The sequence below is a fragment of the Schistocerca nitens genome, chromosome 11 (assembly GCF_023898315.1).
Source record: "Schistocerca nitens isolate TAMUIC-IGC-003100 chromosome 11, iqSchNite1.1, whole genome shotgun sequence".
Classification (NCBI taxonomy): Eukaryota; Metazoa; Arthropoda; class Insecta; order Orthoptera; family Acrididae; genus Schistocerca; species Schistocerca nitens.
In genome coordinates, this window is record NC_064624.1 from 76287141 (window position 1) to 76312420 (window position 25280).

At 40.8% G+C, this 25280-nt stretch overlaps 2 protein-coding genes across 7 annotated transcripts in view; both read right to left on the reverse strand.

The window, feature by feature from the left end:
- The window catches only part of LOC126212861 (zinc finger protein 83-like), a 1762073-nt gene that overhangs the window by 1632119 nt on the left and 104674 nt on the right, over nt 1-25280 (reverse strand). The gene's annotated exons all lie outside the window — the stretch shown is intronic.
- LOC126212867 (zinc finger protein 726-like) overlaps nt 1-25280 on the reverse strand; it is a 196359-nt gene that overhangs the window by 67063 nt on the left and 104016 nt on the right. For 2 of the 3 annotated variants that reach the window (XM_049940355.1, XM_049940357.1), the window contains exon 6: nt 21994-22053. In XM_049940355.1, coding sequence (XP_049796312.1) covers nt 21994-22053 — 60 coding nt within the window. Of the gene's footprint in view, nt 1-21993; nt 22054-24812; nt 24915-25280 lie in introns of those variants that run through there. The other variant, XM_049940356.1, reaches the window with a different exon arrangement.

Here is a 25280-nt window from a genome sequence, read left to right on the forward strand (position 1 = left end):
TACAAAAAGAGGTCATTAAATACATAATGTTCTGATATTCAGCCAGACTCAAGTAACAGCAATTATCATATTCATAGCTTTAATTCTGAGTGGTCATAATGAAAAAGTTGACTTTGTGGCTATGGAGTAAAACATACATTATTTTGCGTAACATGTCTTCTGTTTGGAGGTGATATAATGCAGACGAGTGGTGGCAGAAACATAAACAATATGAAAGAATAAACTGAAAAGCATGAGGTCTCAGTGTGTTAGACAATGGAATTTCACTATCACTTTTAGGGACCATAAGCATTAGTGTGGCATACAGACATTCAATAAATGAGCATAACAAATAGGTTAAAAACAATCATGAAATTTTGTCCAGAATAATAGAGTGCATGTTCTTTTTTAGAAACTTTGAAACATCCCTACATGGCTTGAGCAGCTGGCTCAGCAGCTTGCATGCAGTGGAAATATCTTAGACCTTGTGGCTACAAACAGGAAAGATCTTATCAACAAAGTCAGTATAGAAATGATGATTAGTGATCGTGATGTCGTTTTAGCAACTATGATTATGACAGTTAATAAAGCAGTCAAGACGGCTAGGAGACTGTTTCTGCTACACAGAGCAGATAAGCACTTGTTAACATCTCACTTAGGCAGTGATTAACGTCACGTAGTTCCTGTAATATGGATGTCCAGGAATTATAGACAAAGTTTACGCAGATTGTAAATCATTGTCTGGACAGTTTTGTGCCTAGTAATTGGATAATGGATGGAAAAGACCCACATGGTTTAATAACAAAATTCGGATGATGCTAAGGAAGTATAGGACATTGCTTTCTCAGTTCAAAAGGGAATGTAAAAATAATGACAGGCAAAGGTTAGTAGAGATTCATGCATCTGTGAAAAGATCTATAGCATAATATAACTACTACCACTGTCACATGTTAGCAAAATATTTGCCAGAGAACCTGTGAAAATTCTGGTCTTGTGTAAAATTGCTAAGTGGGTCTAAGGCTTCCATTCATTCCCTTATTGATCAGTCTTATGTGGCAGTTGGAGATAGCAAAACGAAAGCCAAAGTTTTAAATTTCACTTTCAAGAAATCATTCACGCAGGAGAATTACACAAACTTACCATCATTTGACAATCAGACAGACTCCTGTATGGATGACACAGTAATACGCTTCCATGGCATAGAGAGACTACTGAAAGATTTGAAAGCAAATAAATCACAAGGTCCAGATGGATGCCCAGTTTGATTTTAGAAAGAGTACTCTATGGCACTGGTCCCTTACCTTGCATGCACTAATCGTGAACCTGTCACCCAGCACAAAGTCCCAAGTGACTGGAAAAAAGCACATGTGACTCTACTATACACGAAGGGTTAAAAGAATGGACCCATAAAATATCAGACCAATATCTCTAATTTAGGTTTGCTGCACAATCGTTGAACATATTCTAAGTTAGAATATAAAACGATTTCTTGAGACTCAGATGCTTATTTCCACAAATCAGAATGGTTTTCACTGATGCGGAACTAAGCGTTCCCTTTTCCCCATATGATATATTGCAAACAATGGATGAGGTGCAATAGGCAGATTCCATATTTCTAGATTTCTGGGAAGCATTTAATACAGTGCCTGCTGCAGGCTGTTAATGGAGGTAAGAGCATACGGAGTAAGTTCACATGTATGTGAATGACTCAAAAACTTCTGAAGTAATAAAACCCAGTATGTTGCCCTTGATGGAAAGACAAGGATATTGTCAGGAGTGTCCCAGGGAAGTGTGACAAGACTACTGCTGTTCAATATATACATAACTGATTTGGCAGACAGAGTAGACAGCAGTCTCTAGTTGTTTGCTGATGATGCCATGGTGCACAGTAAAGTGTTAAAGTTGAGCCAGCGTAGGGAGACGCCGAGCCAGCGTAGGGAGACGCCGAGCCAGCGCAGGGAGACGCCGAGCCAGCGCAGGGAGACGCCGAGCCAGCGCAGGGAGACGCCGAGCCAGCGCAGGGAGACGCCGAGCCAGCGCAGGGAGACGCCGAGCCAGCGCAGGGAGACGCCGAGCCAGCGCAGGGAGACGCCGAGCCAGCGCAGGGAGACGCCGAGCCAGCGCAGGGAGACGCCGAGCCAGCGCAGGGAGACGCCGAGCCAGCGCAGGGAGACGCCGAGCCAGCGCAGGGAGACGCCGAGCCAGCGCAGGGAGACGCCGAGCCAGCGCAGGGAGACGCCGAGCCAGCGCAGGGAGACGCCGAGCCAGCGCAGGGAGACGCCGAGCCAGCGCAGGGAGACGCCGAGCCAGCGCAGGGAGACGCCGAGCCAGCGCAGGGAGACGCCGAGCCAGCGCAGGGAGACGCCGAGCCAGCGCAGGGAGACGCCGAGCCAGCGCAGGGAGACGCCGAGCCAGCGCAGGGAGACGCCGAGCCAGCGCAGGGAGACGCCGAGCCAGCGCAGGGAGACGCCGAGCCAGCGCAGGGAGACGCCGAGCCAGCGCAGGGAGACGCCGAGCCAGCGCAGGGAGACGCCGAGCCAGCGCAGGGAGACGCCGAGCCAGCGCAGGGAGACGCCGAGCCAGCGCAGGGAGACGCCGAGCCAGCGCAGGGAGACGCCGAGCCAGCGCAGGGAGACGCCGAGCCAGCGCAGGGAGACGCCGAGCCAGCGCAGGGAGACGCCGAGCCAGCGTAGGGAGACGCCGAGCCAGTGTAGGGAGACGCCGAGCCAGCGTAGGGAGACGCCGAGCCAGCGTAGGGAGACGCCGAGCCAGCGTAGGGAGACGCCGAGCCAGCGTAGGGAGGTGCAAGAAGACATACACAAAATTTTGCAGTTCATGTGATGAATCACAACTAGCCCTAAATGTGGACAAATCTAAGTTAATGTGGGTTTGTAGAAACATAAAACCTGTAATTTTTAGATACCACATTACTAGTATCTTGCTTGTCACAGTTAATTCATTTAAATATCTGGGCACAACATTGCAAACTGATATGAAATGGAACAAGTATGTGAGAAATGTGGTACAGGAGGCGAATGGTCAACTTTTGTTAATTAGGAGATTTTAGGAAAGAGTGGTTCATGTGTAAAGGACACTGCAGATAGGATGCAGATTGCTGGTGTGACCTATTCTTGAGTACTGTTTGGGTGCTTGGGATATGTATGATGTCGGATTGAAGGAAGACATCAAAGCATTTCAGAGGTGGGCTGCTAGATTTGTTACTGATAGGTTAGAACACCGAAAAAGTGTTACTGATGTGCTTTGGAAAATCAAACGGGAATCCCTAGAGTGAGGGCGATGTTCTTTTTGAGAAACATTATTGAGAAAATTTAGAGAACTGGCATTTGTACTTGCCTGCTGAACGATTCTACTGCTGCCAACATACATCGTGCCTAAGGACCATGGAGATAAGGTACGAGAAATTAGCGCTCACACGGAGATATACAGACAGTCCTTTTTTCCTCACTCCATTTGCAAGTGGAACAGGAAAGGAAATGACTAGTAGTTGTACAGGGTACCCGCTGCCATGCATCGTAAGGTGGCTTGCGGAGTATCAATGTGGATGTAGATGATTTAGTAAACATGGGGTATTTGGAGGATTTGTAAATTTTGCATCAAAATATATTCAAATTTGAAGACACTAAGAGACCAGTGCAGTCTTCTATGTTGTTTTAACACCATTTCAAATGAGTAACCTGATCGCTTCAAGAAATACCATATCCCATGAGGAGACAAGGGCAGAAATTCGAAAAGTCTCCTTCATAGCTGTCACAGCTGATGATAAATATTTTGGAACACACTCATAAGGTCCTTGTTCTGTGGTATGTATTGAATGCACAAAAATTTGAACTTTTTGGGGGATTCTTTTTACCTAACCAACTGCCAAAAATATATCACAATATAGTTCAGAAATAAGTATAATTCTACAACGAATTTGACAAACTGATAGCTCAGCTCAGACATCCTGAAGTGCTGATTTCTTGAAAGGAAAAATGCAGGAGTTAAAGTAAAAATAACAGCAGTTAATAGTAACCAACATTTCATTCACTGTTATGTACATCAACTAAATTTAATAATGAGAAATGCATTTAGGATTATACAAAATGTAAAAATATTTTTATTTTTCATTTTCCCTGTTCCAACATTCTGCTCAATGCTACTCCAATGAGTGATATTTCTCAAAAAGCAAGTGAATGTAAGCATTCCACACCCATCCTCTACAAGGTGGAACTTCAAAATATGGATCATACACAGTAATGGAAATTTCTGAACGGAATAAATGACTAGTAGTTACTGTAAAATATTGAAGCAATTAATTCAGAAATTGAAGCAGTTTTATTATAAAAAAATCATAATTATATTGGGCAACAAAGTGAAAACTGTATAAAATATAGTGAAGATACTTCATTTCTGTTACTGACAGCTTGGGAGTTATCAGGTTCGGTGAGCAGTGCAATGGAGTATCTGAGACCAGTCTTTAAAAATAACTTCAGTAAAATGGAAATGACACTCAAAACCCCCAAGGATGTGGTATCCATCATAAAATACTTAAAACGTAAGTACTCTAGGGGATATGATAACATATCAGCAAAGTTAATCAAAGAGTGCTCATGTGAGTTGAGTTCTATCTTTAAGTTATCTGTGAAATCAATCTCTTTTCAGCAGAACATTCCAGACTGGCTAAAAGATGCCAAAGTTAAGCCTCTTTACAAGAAGGGGCATAAAAGGATACCAACCAAACTTCACTTTTGATGACTTTCTCAAAAATATTTCAAAAGGTTGTGTTCAAGTGTCTCCTTAGGCATCTGACTGCAACTAGTATATTGTCCAAGTCACAGTTTGGGTTTCTTAATAATTCCAATACAGAGAAAGCTATTTACACTTACAGTGAGAATGTCCTTTACTCATTAGATAATAAGTTAGAGGCTACTAGTCTTTTGTGTGACTTTTCAAAAACCTTTGACCGTGTGAACTACAGCATTCTCTCAAGTAAATTAGACTATTATAGTGTCACTGCCAGTGCTGCAAAACGGTTTGAGTCCTATGAAACTAACAGGAAAAAAAGAGTGTCACTGTAAAATACCTCTGCAGTAAGCAGTCAGTTGTCATCTGACTCGGAAATAATTACATGTGGTGTTCCTTAGGGGTCCACCTTGGGTCCATTGCTTTTTCTTGTGAACATTAATGATCTCTCACATGTTATATTGCCACATGCCAAGTTTATTTTGTTTGCAGATGATACAAACATTGAAATACGTAGCAAGTCAAGTACAGATTTAGAAATAGTTGCTAAGCAAATTTTCACTGACATTAATAAGTGGTTTAAAGCTAATTCACTGTCATTAAACTTTGATAAGACCCACTACATGCAGTTCAGAACCTGTATGTGATTTCCGTGCAGCACGTCTTTAACATATGAAAATATGCAGATTGGATAGGTTGACAGTATTAAATTTCTGAGATTACAACTCTATAATAAACTCTGTTGGGAAGGGCATACCACAGAATTGCTTAAGTGCCTAAAAAAAGTCTGTATTTGCAATGGGAATGATGTCAGACATAGGAGATATAAATATAAAAAAATTGCATACTTTGCTTACTTTTAATCTATTGTGTCATACGAGATCATATTCTGGGGAGACTCATCAAACAGAGCAAATGTTTTTAGCATACAAAAGTATGTAATAAGAATCATTTTCGATGTAAATTCAAGATCATCATGTAGAAACCTGTTCAAGAAACTTTGTATTCTAACCACTGCTTTTCAGTATATTTATTCCTTGATGAAATTTGTTGCACGTAATATATCTCTATTTACAACCAACAGCTCAACAGATACTATCAACACTAGAACTAAGAACAAGCTACATGAAGACCTGAAATCACTTACCTTGGTAAAAAAAGGGTCTAATATTCAGGAACACACATTTTCAATGAATTGTCAGCAACCATTAAAAACTTGGTTGCAGATGAAGCACAGTTTAAACAGAGCTTGAAGGATTTTTTGAGAGGCAACTCTTTCTACTCTATAGATGAATATCTTAACAGAGACTGTTAGACAAGCTTTAGTAAAAATGTCTGTTGAATTTCAGTTTTGACAGCACTTGGTCACAAAAATCAAGATTAGATATTTTGTGTATGATAAATTTATTGAAAGTATGTAACAATCTTTCAGTCTAACAGTGTAATAATTCTGCAAATATTAGCAGTTCCAGTTTACTGTAATGTATTTGCCTATTTTGACGATCTCCTGACAAATGATCAAGGTAGCAAGCATTATATTCAAATGTTTTATGGTTTTTTATGTTATACTTTCTGACCCCCCCCCCCCATGAACTGTGGACCTTGCCATTGGTGGGGAGGCTTGCGTGCCTCAGTGATACAGACAGCTGAACCGTAGCTGCAACCACAACGAAGGGATATGTGTTGAGAGGCCAGACAAACGTGTGTTCCTGAAGAGGGGCAGCAGCCTTTTCAGTAGTTGCAGGGGCAACAGTCTGGATGATTGACTGATCTGGCCTTGTAACACTAACCAAAACAGCCTTGCTGTGCTGGTACTGTGAACGGCTGAAAGTAAGGGGAAACTACAGCCGTAATTTTTCCTGAGGGAATGCACCTTCACTGTATGGCTACATGATAATGACATCCTCTTGGGTAAAATATTTCGGAGGTAATATAGTCCCCCATTCAGATCTCAGGGCGGGGACTACTCAAGAGGATGTCATTATCAGGAGAAAGAAAACTGGCATTCTACGGATCGGAGTGTGGAATGCCAAATCCCTACCTCGGGCAGGTAGGTTAGAAAATTTAAAAATGGAAATGGATAGGTTAAAGTCGGATATAGTGGGAATTACTGAAGTTCGGTGGCAGGAGGAACAAGATGTTTAGTCAGGTGAATACAGGGTTATAAATACAAAATCAAATAGGGGTAATAATGAATAAAAAAAATAGGAGTGCGGGTAAGCTACTACAAACAGCGTAATGAACACATTATTGTGGCCAAGATAGACATGAAGGCCACGCCTACCATGGTAGTACAAGTTTAAATGCCAACTAGCTCTGCAGATGATGATGAGATTGATCAAAGGTATGATGAGACAAAAGAAATTATTTGGATAGTGAAGGGAGACAAAAATTTAATAGTCATGGGTGACTGGAATATTATAGTAGGAAAAGGAAGAGAAGGAAATGTAGCAGGTGAACATGGATTGGGGGTAAGAAATGAAAGAGGAAGCCACCTGGTAGAATTTTGCACGGAGCATAACTTATTCATAGCTAACACTTGTTTCAAGAATCATGAAAGAAGGTTGGATACATGGAAGAGGCCTGGAGATACTGGAATGTTTCAGACAGATTATATAATTGTAAGGTAGAGATTTAGGAACCAGGTTTTAAATTGTAAGACATTTCTAGGGGCAGATGTGGACTCTGACCACAATCTATAGGTTATGACTGTAGATTACAATTGAAGAAACTGCAAAAAGGTGGGAATTTAAGGAGATGGGACCTGGATAAACCGACTAAACCAGAAAGTTTACAGAGTTTCATGGAGAGTGTAAGGGAATGATTGACAGGAATGGGGGAAAGAAACAGTGTAGAAGAATGGGTAGCTTTGAGGAATGAAGTAGTGAAGGCAGCAGAGGATCAAGTAGGTAAAAAGACGAGGACTAGTAGAAATCTACATCTACATCTACATCCATACTCTGCAATCCACCATACGGTGCGTGGCAGAGGGTACCTCGTACCACAACTAGCACCTTCTCTCCCTCTTCCACTCCCAAACAGAACAAGGCAACAATGACTGCCTATATGCCTCTGAACGAGCCTTTATCTCTCTTATCTTTGTGGTCTATCCACAAAATATAAGTTGGCGGCAGTAAAATTGTACTGCAGTCAGCCTCAAATGCTGGTTCTCTAAATTTCCTCAGTAGCAATTCACGGAAAGAATGCCTCCTTTGCTCTAGAGACTCCCACCAGAGTTCCTGAAGCATTTCCGTAACACTCGCGTGATGATCAAACCTACCAGTAACAAATCTAGCAGCCCGCCTCTGAATTGCTTCTATGTCCTCCCTCAACCCAACCTGATAGGGATCCTAAACACTCGAGCACTACTCAAGAGTAGGCTGTATCAGTGTTTTATAAGCGGTCTCCTTTACAGGTGAACCACATCTTCCAAAAATTCTACCAATGAACCGAAGACGACTATCTGCCTTCCCCACAACTGCCATTACATGCTTGTCCTACTTTCTATCGCTCTGCAATGTTACGCCCAAATATTTAATTGGCGTGACTGTGTCAAGCGCTACACTACTAATGGAGTATTCAAACAATATGGGATTCTTTTTCCTATTCATCTGCATTAATTTACATTTATCTATATTTAGAGTTAGCTGCCAGTCTTTACACCTATCACAAATCCTGCCCAAGTCATCTTGTATCCTCCTACAGTCACTCAACGACAACACCTTCCCGTACACCACAGCATCATCAGCAAACAGCTGCACATTCCTATCCACCCTATCCAAAAGATCATTTATGTAGATAGAAAACAACAGCGGACCTACCACACTTCCCTGGGGCACTCCAGATGATACCCTCACCTCCGATGAACACTCACCATCGAGGACAACATAGTGGGTTCTATTACTTAAGAAGTCTTCGAGCCAATCCCATATGCTCATACCTAACTTAGGAGTGTGCAGTGTGCACCGAGTCAAACGCTTTCCGGAAGTCAAGGAATAGGGCATCTGTCTGACACCCTTCATCCATGGTAAGCAAGATATCATGTGAAAAAAGGGCGAGTTGCGTTTCGCAGGAGCGATGCTTTCTAAAGCCATGCTGATGCATGGACAGCAATTTCTCTGTCACAAGGAAATTCATTATATTCGAACTGAGAATTTGTTCGAGAATCCTGCAACAAACCGATGTTAAGGATATTGGTCTGTAATTTTGAGGATCTGTCCTTCTACCCTTCTTATATACAGGTGTCACCCGTGCTTTTTTTTTTTCAGTCGCTCGGGACTTTACGTTGGGCAAGAGATTCGCGATAAATGCAATCTAAGTAAGGAGCCAATGCAGTAGAGTACTGTCTGTAAAACCAAATTGGAATTCCATCCGGACCTGGCGATTTATTTATTTTCAACCCTTCCGCTGCTTCACAACCCCAGGGATGTCTATCACTATGTCCTCCATACGGGCATCTGTACGAGACTCAAACGGCGGTATGTTTGTACGATTCTCCTGCGTGAAAGATTTCTCAAATGCTAAATTTAAAATTTCAGCTTTTGTTTTGCAGTTTTCCATTGCCAAGCCAGACTGATCAGTGAGTGACTGGATGGAATCCTTCAACCCGCTTACCGATTTTACGTAAGAACAGAATTTCCTTGGGTTTTCTGCAAGATCTTTTGCTAAGGTATGACAGTGGTAGTGGGTGTATGCTTCACGCATCGCTCTTTTTACAGCAGCACAAATCTCTACTAACTTTTGCCTGTCCTCATTCTCCTGATCTTTCTTGTACCGCGAGTGCAATTGTCTTTGCTTCCTGAGCATTCTCCAAATTGCGATGTTAAGCCACGCTGGGTCTTTTCTGTCCGCAACCCACTTTTTCGGTACATACTTGTCCAATGCGTGATTTACAATGTGTTTAAAATCTGACCATAATTCTTCCACATCCATTGTACCAGAAGTAAATGAAGTCGATTCATTTACTAAGTGGGATGCTAACCACTGCTTATCCGCTCTTTCTAGTAAGAATGCTCTCCTAGCCTTCTTGACAGACTTTTTAACTTTCGCAACCATAGTCGTAATGATAACATCATGATCACTAAACCCTGTCTCAACACTGACACAGTCGATGAGGTCTGGTCTGTTTGTGGCTACCAGATCTAAACTATTTCCATTAGGCGTTGGCTGTTGATTTAGCTGCTCAAGACAGTTTTCGGTGGGTGCTACAGTCTGGAGCCGAGCGACCGCTACGGTCGCAGGTTCGAATCCTGCCTCGGACATGGATGTGTGTGATGTCCTTAGGTTAGTTAGGTTTAATTAGTTCCAAGTTCTAGGCGACTGATGACCTCAGAAGTTAAGTCGCATAGTGCTCAGAGCCATTTGAACCATTTGAACAGTTTTCGGATAATGTGTCCAAGAGTAATTCACACGACTGCTTGTCTGTACCACCTTGGTAACAGAAGATGTATTAAATTTAATTGATGAAAGGAGAAAATATAAAAACGCAGTAAATGAAGCTGGCAAAAAGGAATACAAACGTCTCAAAAATGAGATCGACAGGAAGTGAAAAATGGCTAAGCAGGGATGGTTAGAGGACAAGTGTAAGGATGTAGAGGCATATAGGGGTAAGATAGATACTGCCTACAAGAAAATTGATGAGACCTTGGGAGAAAAGAGAACCATTTGTATGAATATCAAGAGCACAGACGGAAACCCAGTTGTAAGCAAAGAAGGGAAAGCAGAAAGGTGGAAGGAGTAAATAGAGGGTCTATACAAGGGCAATGTACTTGAGGACAAGATTATGGAAATGGAAGAGTCTGAAGATAAAGATGAAATGGGAGATATGGTACTGTGTGAAGAGTTTGACAGAGCACTGAAAGACCTAAGTCAATGGAAGGCCTCAAGAGTAGACAACATCCCATTATAACTACTGATAGCCTTGGGAGAGCCAGCCCTGACAAAACTCTACCATCTGGTGAGCAAGATGTATGAGACTGGCGAAATACCCTCAAGACATCAAGAAGAATATAATAATTCCAATCCCAAAGCAAGCAGGTGTTGACAGATGTGAAAATCACCAAACTATCAGTTTAATAAGTCACAGCTGCAAAATACTAACGCGAATTCTTTACAGATGAATGGAAAACTGGTAGAAGCCGAACTCAGGGAAAATCAGTTTGGATTCCATAGAAATATTGGAACACGTGAGGGAATACTTAGCCCTACGACTTATCTTAGAAGATAGATTAAGGAAAGGCAAACCTACATTTCTAGCATTTGTGGACTTAGAGAAAGCTTTTGACAATGTTGACTGGAATACTCTCTTCCAAATTCTGAAGGTGGGGGGCCATGAAAGGGAAGCATTGGCTGGGAAGGGAGTGAGACATGGTTGTGGCCTTTCCCCAATGTTATTCAATCTGTATATTGAACAAGCAGTAAGGGGGGGGGGGAGAAAAAAGAAAATCAGAGTAGGAATTAAAATCCATGGAGAAGAAATAAAAACTTTGAGGTTCACTGATGACATTGTAATTCGGTCAGAGACAGCAAAGGACTTGGAAGAGCAGTTGAACAGAATGGACAGTGTCTTGAAAGGAGGATATAGTATGAACATCAACAAAAGCACAACAAGGATACTGGATTATAGTCAAATTAAGTCGGGTGATGCTGAGGGAATTAGATTTGGAAATGAGACACTTAAAGTAGTAAAGGAGTTTTGCTATTTGGGGAGCAAAATAACTGATGAGGGTCGAAGTAAAGAGGATATAAAAGGTAGACTGGCAATGGCAAGGATGGCATTTCTGAAGAAGAGAAATTTGTTATCATCGAGTATTGATTTATGTGTCAGGAAGTTGTTTCGGAAAGTGATTGTATAGAGTGTAGGCATGTATGGAAGTGAAACATGGATGATAAATAGTTTGGGCAAGAAGAGAATAGGAGCTTTCGAAATGTGGTGCTACAGAAGAATGCTGAAGATTAGATGGGTAGATCACATAACTAAGGAGGATGTATTGAATAGAACTGGAGAGAAATTTGTGGCACAACTTGATGAGAAGAGGGGATCGGTTGGTAGGACATGTTCTGAGGCATCAAGGGATCACCAATTTAGTATTGGAGGGCAGCATGGTGAGTAAAAATCGTAGAGGGAGACCAAGATATGAATACACTAAGCAGATTCAGAAGGATGTAGGTTGCAGTAGGTACTGAGAGATGAAGAAGATTGCACAGGATACAGTAGCATGGAGAGCTGCTTCAAACCAGTCTCTGGACTGAAGACCACAACAACAACTTTCTTACATGTTTCACATCCATGAGTATCATCTCATTTTTTTGTTCTATGGAACAAAAACTGATCTAAACTAATCTAATTTAATCGTAAGACATAATTTTCCATACTGAAACATAAACAGAATGCATGAAAATTTACAACCCTTAAAAAGCTGCTTTACTGAAATTAGTCAACATCAAATGCTGATCAAGCCACTGCAGCAGCATCATGAATTTTAAAACACCTAAATGATAACAATGTCATTATATGATGTCTCATCTTGACATAATTTACAAATAAACATAATCAGGAGATATTAGCACATTTAAAGTCAATGAGTATAAAAAAAATTCTAGACTGCTTTTTCAGAATTAAAAAAAAAAAAACTCAAAATCCTGCGAGAATCTTTCAAAGACAAAAGAACCTAAGGGAGTGTGGGACTGTATATGTGTGGATATATTTGGTAGATATTCTAATACTAAACATTTAGTAGCTACTAAATTGTTCAAAGAAAATCCTTCACTAGTTTTAAGAATGGTCATCCTACAGAAAAGATAGTACTGACCAGTGAAGCACATAGTACGATTGACAAAGAAAAGCCTGAAACTGAACTAAAAGTAATCTACTTCTAGTAGAGCAATATCTATGATATTGCTCATGTAATCTGTAAGGGGCAGTCAAATAGAAATGAGACAGACAGAAAAAAGGAAGTAAGCTGTTCATTATTTCACATGTTGTTACCATAAATGTTAATACATTTTTCCTGCTGTACAAGATGGTCAATGCCTTCACAGAAAGAAGGTTTTTTGTGTCCTACAGAACCATGATTATACTTATACATACGGAAAGTGCAAGGGAAGAAATTAGGACTCTATGAAGAATTTGTATGGACTTTCTAGTGAAACTACAGCAGTGTAGCTGAAAATACTTGAATAACATGCCGGCCTGGCCACATATTGTTGTTTTGAGCACACTGCAGAAGCTTCAACAGGTCTCACTTACACATCCTCCACACTCGCAATCCCTCCCAAGGTGATTTCTTTATTCTTGAAACTCTGAAGAATGACACCTGTGGCAAGCAATCTACTTTGGATGAAGAGGTGCACCCCTAGGTACAATTATGGCTCCAGAAGCAACTGCGAACATTTTACCATGAAGGCACCGAATGTCTTGCCTCACAATGGGATAAATGTATTAGCAGTTACAATAGTTACTTTTCAAATAATAAACAGTTTACTTAGTTTTCTTCCATGTATCTCATTTTTCATTTGACTGCCCCTTATATCTTGCAATTACCTAGACTGTGTTGACAGTGGAATTACTAAATTGGTAAAAAATCTGTTGCAGTTCCCATGACTAAATATGAGACAGAATACTGCTCTTAACAATGGAAAGGATAAAAACTTGTCTAAGATGCATTATGAATTCAGAAAGGGTAAATGTGTTGGCAGTGCTTGCAATAAAGAAAAGTTTCCACACATGGGAAACTTCCCATAAAACACACACACACACACACACACACACACACAAACAGAGAGAGAGAGAGAGAGAGAGAGAGAGAGAGAGAGAGAGAGAGAGAGATTTAGTGGTAAGATGGCCCTGTGCATAGCATGTCAAAAACTGAACACAGATCAAGCACTGCAACAGGAAGAGCGGAGGCTGTACTGAACAGTAGGGAAAAAAAAGTAAAATAGAAATAGCAAACACTTCAAGTTTAAGTGCAACACTCAGTGAAGTGGAAGAGCCTCAGCATCATGGTTAAGTGGTTGTGGTGTTAGACTGCAAGGAGGGCAAGCCGTGTTCAAAACTCCCTTGTGCGATTTATTTTTATTTCTTTTTTTCACAACATAATGAACTGTTTGTGTGGACATTGAAATGTTTGTTCTCTTTCTCTAGTCTTGATAGCTGTCATACTACACATTGGTTGTAGAATAAAGAGACAAGTGGTAAGAATATATTACCATCACAAATGTGATGATAGTGAGAGGAGGTGAGATACCACATGCATGTCTCACAGAAATGGAAACAACAAATAAATAGGTGTGAACTACATTACAACAAAGGAATTCAAGGATAAAAACTTACAAAAAAGAACACAACTTCAAAAATGTTAAAACTATTTGTTTTGACAGAGCACAGAGAAACAGTACGATTGTGAAACTGTTGCATTCATTTGTTCCTGCTTATGTGGCAAACTATTATGTTTTCAACATTTCCTAGGTGATGATCACATTCCCATTCATACAAACACTTAAATCGAACAATGAGAGGTATCTCACTCACTCACCCACCAGGCATACAAAATCAGTTGCCTCAATAAGACATTCCAGTCATAAGACATTCCAGTCATATTACACTTGTACTGTCCCTATCCCACATACAACACATCAGCTGTGTTTTCCAGTGGAGAATTCTGTCAACTTGTCATCAAACATTTGCAGTCCCAATTGAAAGCCACTTCTTTTCATCTGCTAATAGAGTAGTTGTGCAGAACCAAGTTTCATTATAAGTCCCTTTCTCACATCTTGCTGTTGCACATGGTCATGACATAACAACAGAAACTTTGATACAGTGAACAACAGAGAGAGAGAGAGAGAGAGAGAGAGAGAGAAATTGGCACACAGAGCTTTGAACATGGCTTGCCAACTTTGCAGTCCAACACCATGATCACTGAACCACAATGCCCTGGTTGTTTTACACTGCTCCTTATTGATTCTTGAGCTTGAACTGTTCACTGTTTCTATTTTGCTTTTTTTTCACAGTTCAGGATACCACCTTCTTGTTTTCAAGCTTGATCCATGTTCATTTTTTAACAGGCTCTGTTACCATTAAATCTGAGGGGGGATGTGATGGGGAGTTCCACTCATACATTGTCACCCAGAAAACAACACAAATTTTGTTATCTGTTTGGGCAATTTAAAACAAGAAGAGTGGCTTTCACTTTTAAATCAACAGAACAAACTTGAACTGTAACAATTTACATTTTAAGAAGTAAAAATTGTATGAATTTATTCTTTTAGGATTTTATCAGGTTTCTGTACAAATTTTCTTTTTATACATGATTGTTTCCTTTCACACAATTTTAAAACAAAGGCTAAAGATTTTATGAAGTAGCACCCACACTAACTTCAGCTATGAGCCACCTCTGTTCACCCCACCCATTGATGGAACAGAATGGCGAAGTCAAGTAGGCAAAATTTGCCATTGAAAGTACAGTAATACTGTTCACTTAAATTAGATAACCTCCTCTTACCCTACACATACTCTTCTTATGGTAGTAGATTTTGTGCTTTGATGTTTTTTAATTTTTATTTTGTTGTTAGCTTAATGTCTGTGGCACATTGTGAAGGTTGCATGTGAAGTTGATGATTTCTGCAAGAGTGAATCATTCAGATTTTAACGGCTAAGGGAAAGGGAAAAAAACAACAGTACATATGAGGATGAAACTGCTCTATATGCTAAAGCATCTCAAAGAATTTTCCACATCACATGCTAGCTATTATCTTTGGAGTCCAGCACGACTGCATGAAATGAAAATGATGCCTCCACAGTAGCGAGCACAAGCTATAGTGTGATTTGTAGAAGTAAAATATCCAGCTATTGTACAAAGAAATTATAGTAGGTTGTATGGATGTGATTCACCTGGTGTTGAAACAGTTAAGAACTGGGATCATAAGTTTCTAGCAACTGTTCTGCAAATTCTGGTGGTGAACATCATAGTGTTTTGGAATAGGCAGCAGAGGACATCAGACAAGCATTTCTTAGGAGCCCACATACCTCAATTCGGCAGGCAAACTGATGTTCCCTGATCAATGCTGCACCATGAAGTGCGCATACTTCACCATATGTATTATTATAATGAGCAAATTCTGTAACCAAGTGACAAACCATGCTGACAATAATTTTCAATGGATATGCTGCAGCATATTGACATGAATGGCAGCTTTCTAGAAATATTTTTATTCTCAGATGAGGAAATCTTCCATGTATCGGGAATGGTTAATCAACATGATGTGGTGGTGGTGTGTTGGGGCTTATGGGTGCTCAACATCGAGGTCATCAGCGCCCTGACACACATTAAAAGGAACGAATGTGGACAGACCTAAGAAAACTAAAGCACACACTCAAACAAAGCAGGAAAAGAAGGAAAATGCTACCTAAGAAAGTAAAACCTAAGGAAAGTGGAAACATAGCAACAAGAATGTCACAGGAAATTGTTATTGGCTGGCCACTTACATAAAATATGGGCGAGCTTGTCACACAGTGAGCAAATTAAAATCCTCTCCCTAAAATCTTTGTAAAAACATTTGACAGGGCACAGAACTTTAAAACTTTAACCACATTCGTCCGAGTGTTGCCTAAAAGAGATGGCAGGTCCGCTGGCAAGTCAGCCGCGGCCCGCTGGTCAGAAAATAAAACGCAATCCAATAAAACGTGGCGCACAGTGACCTGGACGCCGCAAGCACAACACATTGGAGGGTTCTCTCGCCGGAGAAGGAAGCCATGCGTCATAGGGCTGTGGCCTATTCGAAGCCGAGTGAGGAGAACCTCGTCCCGTCGATGGGGCTGAAAGGAAGTACACCACACATGCGTTGTGGGCTTGACTATACGGAGCTTATTGTCAGGCACTTCCAGCCACTCCTCCTCCCACCGACGCATGACCCGTGAGCTCAACAGCGAGGTGAGTGTGTGCAAGGGGATAGCACACTGAGATACTTGTGGGGCGAGACACGCCTCCTTGGCTGCGAGATCTGCCCTTTCATTCCCAGCAATGCCAACATGCCCCGGAACCCAGCAGAAACCTACAACTTTCCCCAGTCGCTGTAGTCGGAGGAGGGCATCCTGGATGGTCTGGACAATTTTGTCTGCCGCATACAAACGTTGCAATGAGTGAAGGGCACTGAGTGAATCGGAACAGACAAGAAATTTAGGAGAGGAAGAATGTCTCATGTGCTCCAGTGCCCGCAAGATCGCAAACAATTCTGCATCAAAGACAGTAAAAGTCTGAGGCAGTCGGACCTTGAGGACACGATATGGAAAAACAACTGAGCAACCAACAGAATCCCCTTGTTTCGACCCATCCGTAAAAACAGCTACATAGTCGTGGTGCTCAGATGAAATGGCAGAAAATGCTGCATTAAAAACGGTGGCAGGAGTGCAATCTCTCTTGTACTGCAATAAATCTAAAATCACTCCGGGCTTCTTCAGTAACCAGGGTGGCAGGCGGTTAAAACCTTGGATTTGGGGTTCAGATATGGGGCTTGCAACTTCTGCACACTATTATTTAACATGTTTGCAACAGCCCTACACTGAGGATCTGATGATGTCTGACAACATGTTTTCTGGATTGTTCTGCTTGGCAGAAAACACAGTGAATGGGTCAGCATATCTGGATATGTTTGAGCAGTTTATATACAAAACTTGCAAACCAACATCGACTTTCAACAAGATGGAGCTCTGTAACACTGGTCATTAGTTGTTTGCAAGTTCAGGGAAATGAAATTCCCCAGTTGCTGGACTGAATGCAGAGAACCCATTATCTGGCCACCAACATTCCCTCAAAATTATCCTGCTTCGATTAGAGAAGGACCGCATGTGTGTGACCAAAGTGGATGATATTTGTATGTTAACATGTCATACTGATTTGATTGTAAAAGTGACACATGACGTGTTACGAAGAACATGGCAAGAAATTGAAAACAAAGTTCATATTCTTCATGCTAACAATTGTTAACATGTAGAGGTGTATTGATGATTATTAAAAAGCTTCTTTGAGATGCTCCAACATATGACACCATTTCATTATCATATCTACTGAAGTTGTTCTTGAGCTTCTAAAATTTTGGAGGTATGGAAGGGACACCATGGATAGGGACAAAATAACACCCTGCACTGGCATAAATAATATGATAAATACACTACTGGCCATTAAAATTGCTACACCACGAAGATGATGTGATACAGACACGAAATTAAACCAACAGGAAGAAGATGTTGTGATATGCAAATGATTAACTTTTCTGAGCATTCACAAAAGGTTGGTGCCGGTGGCGACACCTACATGCTGACATGAGGGAAGTTTCCAACCAATTTCTCATACACAAACAGCAGTTAACCAGCATTGCCTGGTGAAACACTGTTGTCATGTCTTGTGTAAGGAGGAGACATGCGTACCCTCATGTTTCAGACTTTAATCAAGGTTGGATTGTAGCCTATCGTGACTGCGAATTATCATATCGCGACCTTGCTGCTCGCGTTGGTCGAGATCCAATGACTGTTAGCAGAATATGGAATAGGTGGGTTCAGGAGGATAATACGGAACACCGTGCTGGATCCCAATGGCCTCGTATCACTAGCAGTTGAGATGACAGGCATCTTATCTGCATGGCTGTAACTGATCGTGCAGCCATGTCTCGATCCCTGAGTCAACAGATGGGCACATTTGCAATACAACAACCATCTGCACGAACAGTTCGATGATGTTTGCAGCAGCATGGACTGTCAGCTCAGAGGCCATGACTGCGGTTACCCTTGATGATGCATCACAGACAGGAGTGCCTGCAATGGTGTACTCAACGACTAACCGGGTGCACGAATGGCAAAACGTAATTTTTTCGAATGAATCCAGGTTCTGTTTACAGCATCATGATGGTCGCATCCGTTTTTGGCAACATCGCAGTGAACACACATTGGAAACGTGTATTCGTCATCACCACACTGGCAGATCACCCAGCATGATGGTATGGGATGCCATTGGTTACACGTATCGGTCACCTCTTGTTCACATGGATGCCACTTTGAACAGTGGACGTTACATTTCAGATGTACTATGACCCGTGGCTCTACCCTTTCCGGTCAATGGTGGCCGAGCAACTGGCTCGTCACAATACGTCAGTCACTACTCTTGATGAACTGTGGTATCATGTTGAAGTTGCATGGGCAGCTGTACCTGTACACGCCATCCAAGCTATGTTTGGCTCAATGCCCAGGCATATCAAGGCCGTTATTATGGCCAGAGGTGGTTGTTCTGGGTACTGATTTCTCAGGACCCATGCACCCAAATTGCGTGAAAATATAATCACGTGTCAGTTCTAGTATAATATATTTGTCCAATGAATACCTGTTTATCATCTGCATTTCTTCTTGGTGTAGCAATTTTAATGGCCAGTAGTGTATTTGTTCAGAAACATTTTTACGTAAGCTGCTTCAACAGTCAAATATTCTGCTCATGAATAAACAACAAAAGTATTGATGGTACTAGATAACTAAATTGAAAACAAGAAGCAAGGATAAAGAGGAAGAGCAATATGACTGCCTTCTAATGTTACTTCTCTTGCTGAGCTGCTGTTATATCTTCTGGAACAATCAAATACGGTGTTTTGAAAAGTTTGTGCAACACCCTTTATCTGTTCCCCACAGTGAGTAGAAATGTTCTTATGACATTTGTTAAGGGCATCCACTATTAATTTCACTCCAGCAATTGATAAATTCAACTACCACTACTCGCCCCTTCATCTTACGACCCTTGCAAATTTGGTAAGAACATTAGTCTCTCATAACAGCAAATTCACCATCCAGCATTTGCAGTTCAGCAAGACATAGAGTTGTTTCATATTGGGTCAACATGCTGCTGCTCTTGGCTGTTTATACAAGTGTGAATTGACTTTGTGAGAAAAATAGATGGTGACCATTAACCTTCACAAAATATCCAAGATGTAATTTTAAGATAAGTAACAGTCGCTTACCAAGTAATAGCTGTGCTTGGCACTCTCTCTCTCTCTCTCTCTCTCTCTCTCTCTCTCTCTCAACAACACCAATAATAGTAATAATACTTTAGCTCTATATGGGAGTTCAATTTTCTGAACATTTTTTTCATGCTCATTGAATGTATTCATGCCTGTGCACACAATTTCATTTCTGCTAAATCCTGCTACCTGGGAATCATTGGCAGCTGCCATGTTGTTCTTGAAGAAATTAAATCGAGAACAAAAATTCACTAAAATCATTAAGATTGTAAGAACTAATAGGCTGCTTATCAAGGAAAACATTAACATATATGGCAAAACAAGTCAAATTTAATAACAGAATTTCAGGTTCCGCCGTGAAAAATATGTGATAGTATATCTCTGGCACTACATTACATAAAATGCAAAGAAGTTAAGGATACTGTAAGGCTAAGAAGCTGTTCCTAGAGGCTTTAATTTTTTTAAGTCCTTTGCAAAACCAAAGATGTTTCACATAGAGATTTCTGTGTAGAAATATCTGCTGTTAGTAAACTTAAGAATACACAGAATATCAGAAATAGAGTCCAATATTTTCAGCTGCCTCTATAAGCAACTGAAAATGTTTCTGAACACTGAAGATTGATGGCTATCATGCACACCTTTGGCTTCCCCAGAGAAGCAAAAGAGAACTACGTAACTGATATGCTTCCTTCTTGGTTTTATCTCACCTTTTTGGTTTTTATACCCTCCAATGCAATACAAAATTGTCAGCAATTATCATTAGAATGATCAAAAAACATATGCAACACATACAAAATGTGTGATCAGAATTACAGGATGTTTTCTTTACTTGACAAGCCCATAATTACACCCTCCTAGCACACACAACGCAGAGAACAAGTGAGTTTTACCTTGAAGTGTTGGTACTCCAGTGACCACTGCTCCTGATGCAGTGGAAGAGGAAGTTTTCTCCTGGCTGGAACTTGCAGTAATGCAAACAAAATACTCCATCACCATCAGTGAGATGTACTGATATTGTGTTTGCAGACATCCTTGCCTCAATCATCACTGATTGTTGTACCAGGAGGCAAATATAGCTGAAGTAACTCCTTAGTTTATATTTGGATTAACAATTATTACAACTAACTGAACTATTGTGAGTATAAAGTGTCTGAAATCAAGTGGAAGTTCCTTGAACAACAGCATGTCAGTATCATCTTTCAATAACAATTTTCTGCTGTTGAACTGTTACTTCCATTTAAAAAGTAGCAAAAATGTAACTGCATTGGGTGTAGTGTCTCTTCAATTTTTCTGTAATGAAATAAAACTAACCAGCACAGGAAACAACAAAAATGTATCTGAAAAGCATGTTTCATTCAGTCAAGGTTTCCCCTTGTGGAAGCAGGATCAATTTTCCTATATTTTTAAATACTTTTTTTTTTCTACAGTGCACTCAGAGTTGTTTTATGCTCCCTATTTCTCTTCCCCCTTTCAATTACATTACTACCTGATGTATTATTTACTCCTATTTTCTTATCTGTCTACTACTTAAGAGATTGAATTAAGATCTTTGTTTTTAAATCAAGGTCAGTACTCTGCACTGTACATGTCCAAGAGCTTTATATTCATAGCGTGTCATACATAACACAATACTTTTAATGTTCCTTCTAATTAATATATAGCAGGACTGTAAAATATACAAGTCCCCCTCAGCTGTAACATATGGTGAGGGCAACAAAGAACAGAAGCTGCCATCATTTATCAAAACAGAGTTCTTTAGAAGTTATAGCATTTTCACACATTTTAAAACATTATCAAACATGTGGATGCATGTGTACATCTGAGGCAGCCCCACAAATAGTCTCCCAATTCAGTAAACATATTACTTTGGATCTCATTATCATGCTTAAAAACAGCCACTTCTGAATCCTGCCACATGAATATACATTCTCAGTCAATGTCTTGAATTACCTTGATAACCTCAATGGAAAGGCAAACATAAATTGAAATTCTCATTGATATTCATAAAATGTTTATATAGTTATTTATTTACAGTCATAAACAAATGTTATTTCACAGCACACATTGATTTTTTGGTTCTCTTATCAGCTGAGTCTGCAGATGCAACAAAAAGACTATTTCAAATTTCCATGGTTTCAAACCATCTTAGATAGTAGCCAATACATCATCCACATTTTTCCACTTAAATGTAATTTTATCTACTAAGTAAATAACTATATGGCAGCTTGAAGTCAGAATAAAAGTTAGATAATATCCTTAGATTAAGGATGTATGGCTTACCTCCTTATCTCTTATATCCAAGGGGTCACATTCATGAAGACAGTCATCAAATTCCAAACCCTGCACAAATTGAAGAGCATTAATACGAAAATTAAAATACACTGTTGTGTTTAGAACCCTAGTTTTTGGTACTATATCCTTAGTCAAAGAAAAAACATGCAATCTCGCTGTTGGTTTCATTTAAAATGTTGTGTATTGTCATCATTATACATGGGAAATCAACATTTTTTAACACTAACGAATTATTGAAGACAAATTTCAAATTATTGTAGAGACAAAGCTACCCATATAATTATGGTCCCACAAGAACTTACTGTGATAGTCATGCAAAGTGTTTAGCAGTAAGTAACATCCACAAACAAGATACACAAATTATGTAACTTAACATCAGCTACTCAAAAATTCCTGCTAATGTCATCATTCTTTTCAATTATATTCCATAGACAACTTTTAGTTGGTTATGCTATCGGCACAATAAGAATTTACTGTACTTAGTTGTGAGCTAGAATCATTTCTTTATTCACACATTATGAAAACAGGTATTGCTAAACGTGTAGATGATAAATATGAGGTTAAGCATTGAAATAAGCAATTTTTGGTACAGATTATAACACAAATCCATGTATTTCTTGGATGCTACTCAAAAGTATTTCCTTTATAAATGTTGAAAATCTATGGATTCCGACTGGGATATTTCAATTCTTAATGAGGAATCTAAATTCACTGCTGAGCAACCTATTACAAAAGTTCAACGTAGATTTCTTAAAAAGATTCAAATTGTGCTTAGTAGCTTCACTGGCATTACAACACAGCTACAATACACTATTGGTGTGGGCACTACATGGGCAAACAACGGCTCAATAATTACCGGGGAAAAGAACCCCATGAGAGGAAACAAAAACTCATCATGCTAGTCAATCTACAAAAAACAGAAATGAATCCTCACAGAGACAAGCATGGGGATAACTCAGCATGCATCTGGCATGGGCGGCTGTCAGCTTAGCACTAAGGAACAACATTCAACATAAGGGCAAGGTCCATGGTAGATGAACTCAGTGCAAGTACTGCCTCACTTGGCTCACAGCTGTCCACAAAGTTGGATCCGCCCATACCCTCCACTGCATGTGTCCTCCATGGTGGGTTCCATGGGGTGTTATCCATGGGGTGTTATCCAGGCAAGGGCATCTGTCTCTATCACAACATCCACTAGTGGGAATACTAAACCCTCCCCCCAAGAAAGGCAAGTGAGACTGACAATAGCCAGGCTTTGACCACTATGTCTAGTGCAGAACAAGAGAACCCAGCATTGGACTGAACTCATAAAACAGGCAATGCAAACATCACTGATTCCAGCAGAATAGCACTGAATTGAGGAGCCACCAGGGGTCCACCAGCAGCAGGTGGAGGCACAGGTGAAAGCAGAGGAGGAGGAGGAGGAGGAGGAGGAGGAGGAGGAGTGGATCAAAATCCATCGGCTCCACATTAGCAGATGCAGGTGCATACTTCACTAGGCCGAAGGCTGTAGGTAATGGGAGAACAGCAGCCGGTGTGGAGGGGGGACAATGGGAAAGCACACAGCTGCAAGTGAGAGTCCACACATTGAGCAATGTCATGACCACCTAGTCACCTGGCAGACCAGAAGAGTGGTGGTGGTGAAGTCATGACTGGGTGAAGTCACAACTGATTTGCATGACAGGTCTGCTGTCCCTACTGGCATCCATCACAAACAACTGCCAACTTTTGTGCCCCAGCACAATACCCAGCAGCCACCCCTGCCAGTGGTTGAAGAACTGGAGCCAAACAGAAGGCTAAGAAGAAAACACAGCACGATACTCTGGGTGCAACAATTACAGAAGCCCCATGGCGTGTGCCCATGCAAACATTCTGCCAGATTGCGTCTGTTGTCTGATGTCACCCGGTATGTAGACAGAAAGCTTGACAATGCATTGTTGTGGAAAGAGAAATACACCGATTGCTTCATGTGGAACTTAAATGTACGCACAGAGCACCCCATGTCTGAGTTAGATGTCAGGTGAAATGGTGTGGTGGTGAGATACTCAATCCCGCTGCAGATGCAAAAGACCTCGAACTCCTGCAACACAAATTCCCTACTATTATTGGATACCAGGGTCCTGTAGGAACTCTCAATGGCAAAAATAATCAACAATTCCTGAACAGTGGTAATTGAAATTGTGTAGGGCAGCTCGGCTATGTGCAGGAAATTGGACAATGCAATGATCAAGGAAATTGGACAATGCAATGATCATGAACTATCATATTACTGTCCAAAACAAGACACACAAAAGTGGCGTGCCCCCTGTCCCAAGGGTGCTCTGGTTTGGACAAAAAAGAGAGTGGCGCAGTAGCTGATGCAGCCTGGTTCTGTGCACAAGCCCCAGAAGTCCACATGAGACATTTGATGTCACTAATAATTGCAGGCCAGGACATCTGCAGGGCACCAGGGGTCATTTACCATACTCACCTAACTGCACTCCCACCAATTATCAGAAAGGACATCCCTTGCTACCATCGTCATCCAAAATGAGTCCATAATCTGGGCAATGTTGTCTAAAGAAACTTTGGGCAAAGTTAATGCCCTAGTCTGAATTTCAGAATCATGCACTAAGTAGACAATCACAACCCGAATCAGCAAATCTGTATAAGAGACAGCACATCTGGGACACACAAAACTACACTTACACAAGAGACCTTGAAAATCGGCAATAAAGGCCACATATTACAGCCTAGGGTACTTGTGGTGATGACCAAAACCAACAAACAGCACCATGGGCTTTGTGGGTAGAGAAAAAAACCTGTACCATTGGTGTAGTCTACTGCTCTTGAAGCAACTCTACGTTCTTGTTCATTAGTGCTGTCGTCATTTTCTGCTGCTTCTTTTGTATTCCTGCCAGTATTGCACACATGCTGCGTCCATGGTGGCCCAAAATTAACCCTGGGGAAAAGGGAAACAAAATATAGGGGCATCAAATACATAAGAACGTTCCTCGTCACCATTTTAGTATTTGCACTGGTGTGGCAACACTTCTACATTACACTATAGGTGTGAACATTTAACAGGCTCAAATGGGCTCAACAATGACTAAAGAATATACCATGTATGAGGAAATTAAAACTCGCCATAAATCAGTCTACAGGAAATGGAAAGTCTGAACCATCGTAGAGATTTGCATGGGGATAACTCAGCATGCAGCTGGCATGGGAGGCTGTCAGCTGATCACTAAACAACACTCAGCATGATGTGCAAGGCAATGGGAACAACAGTTGAA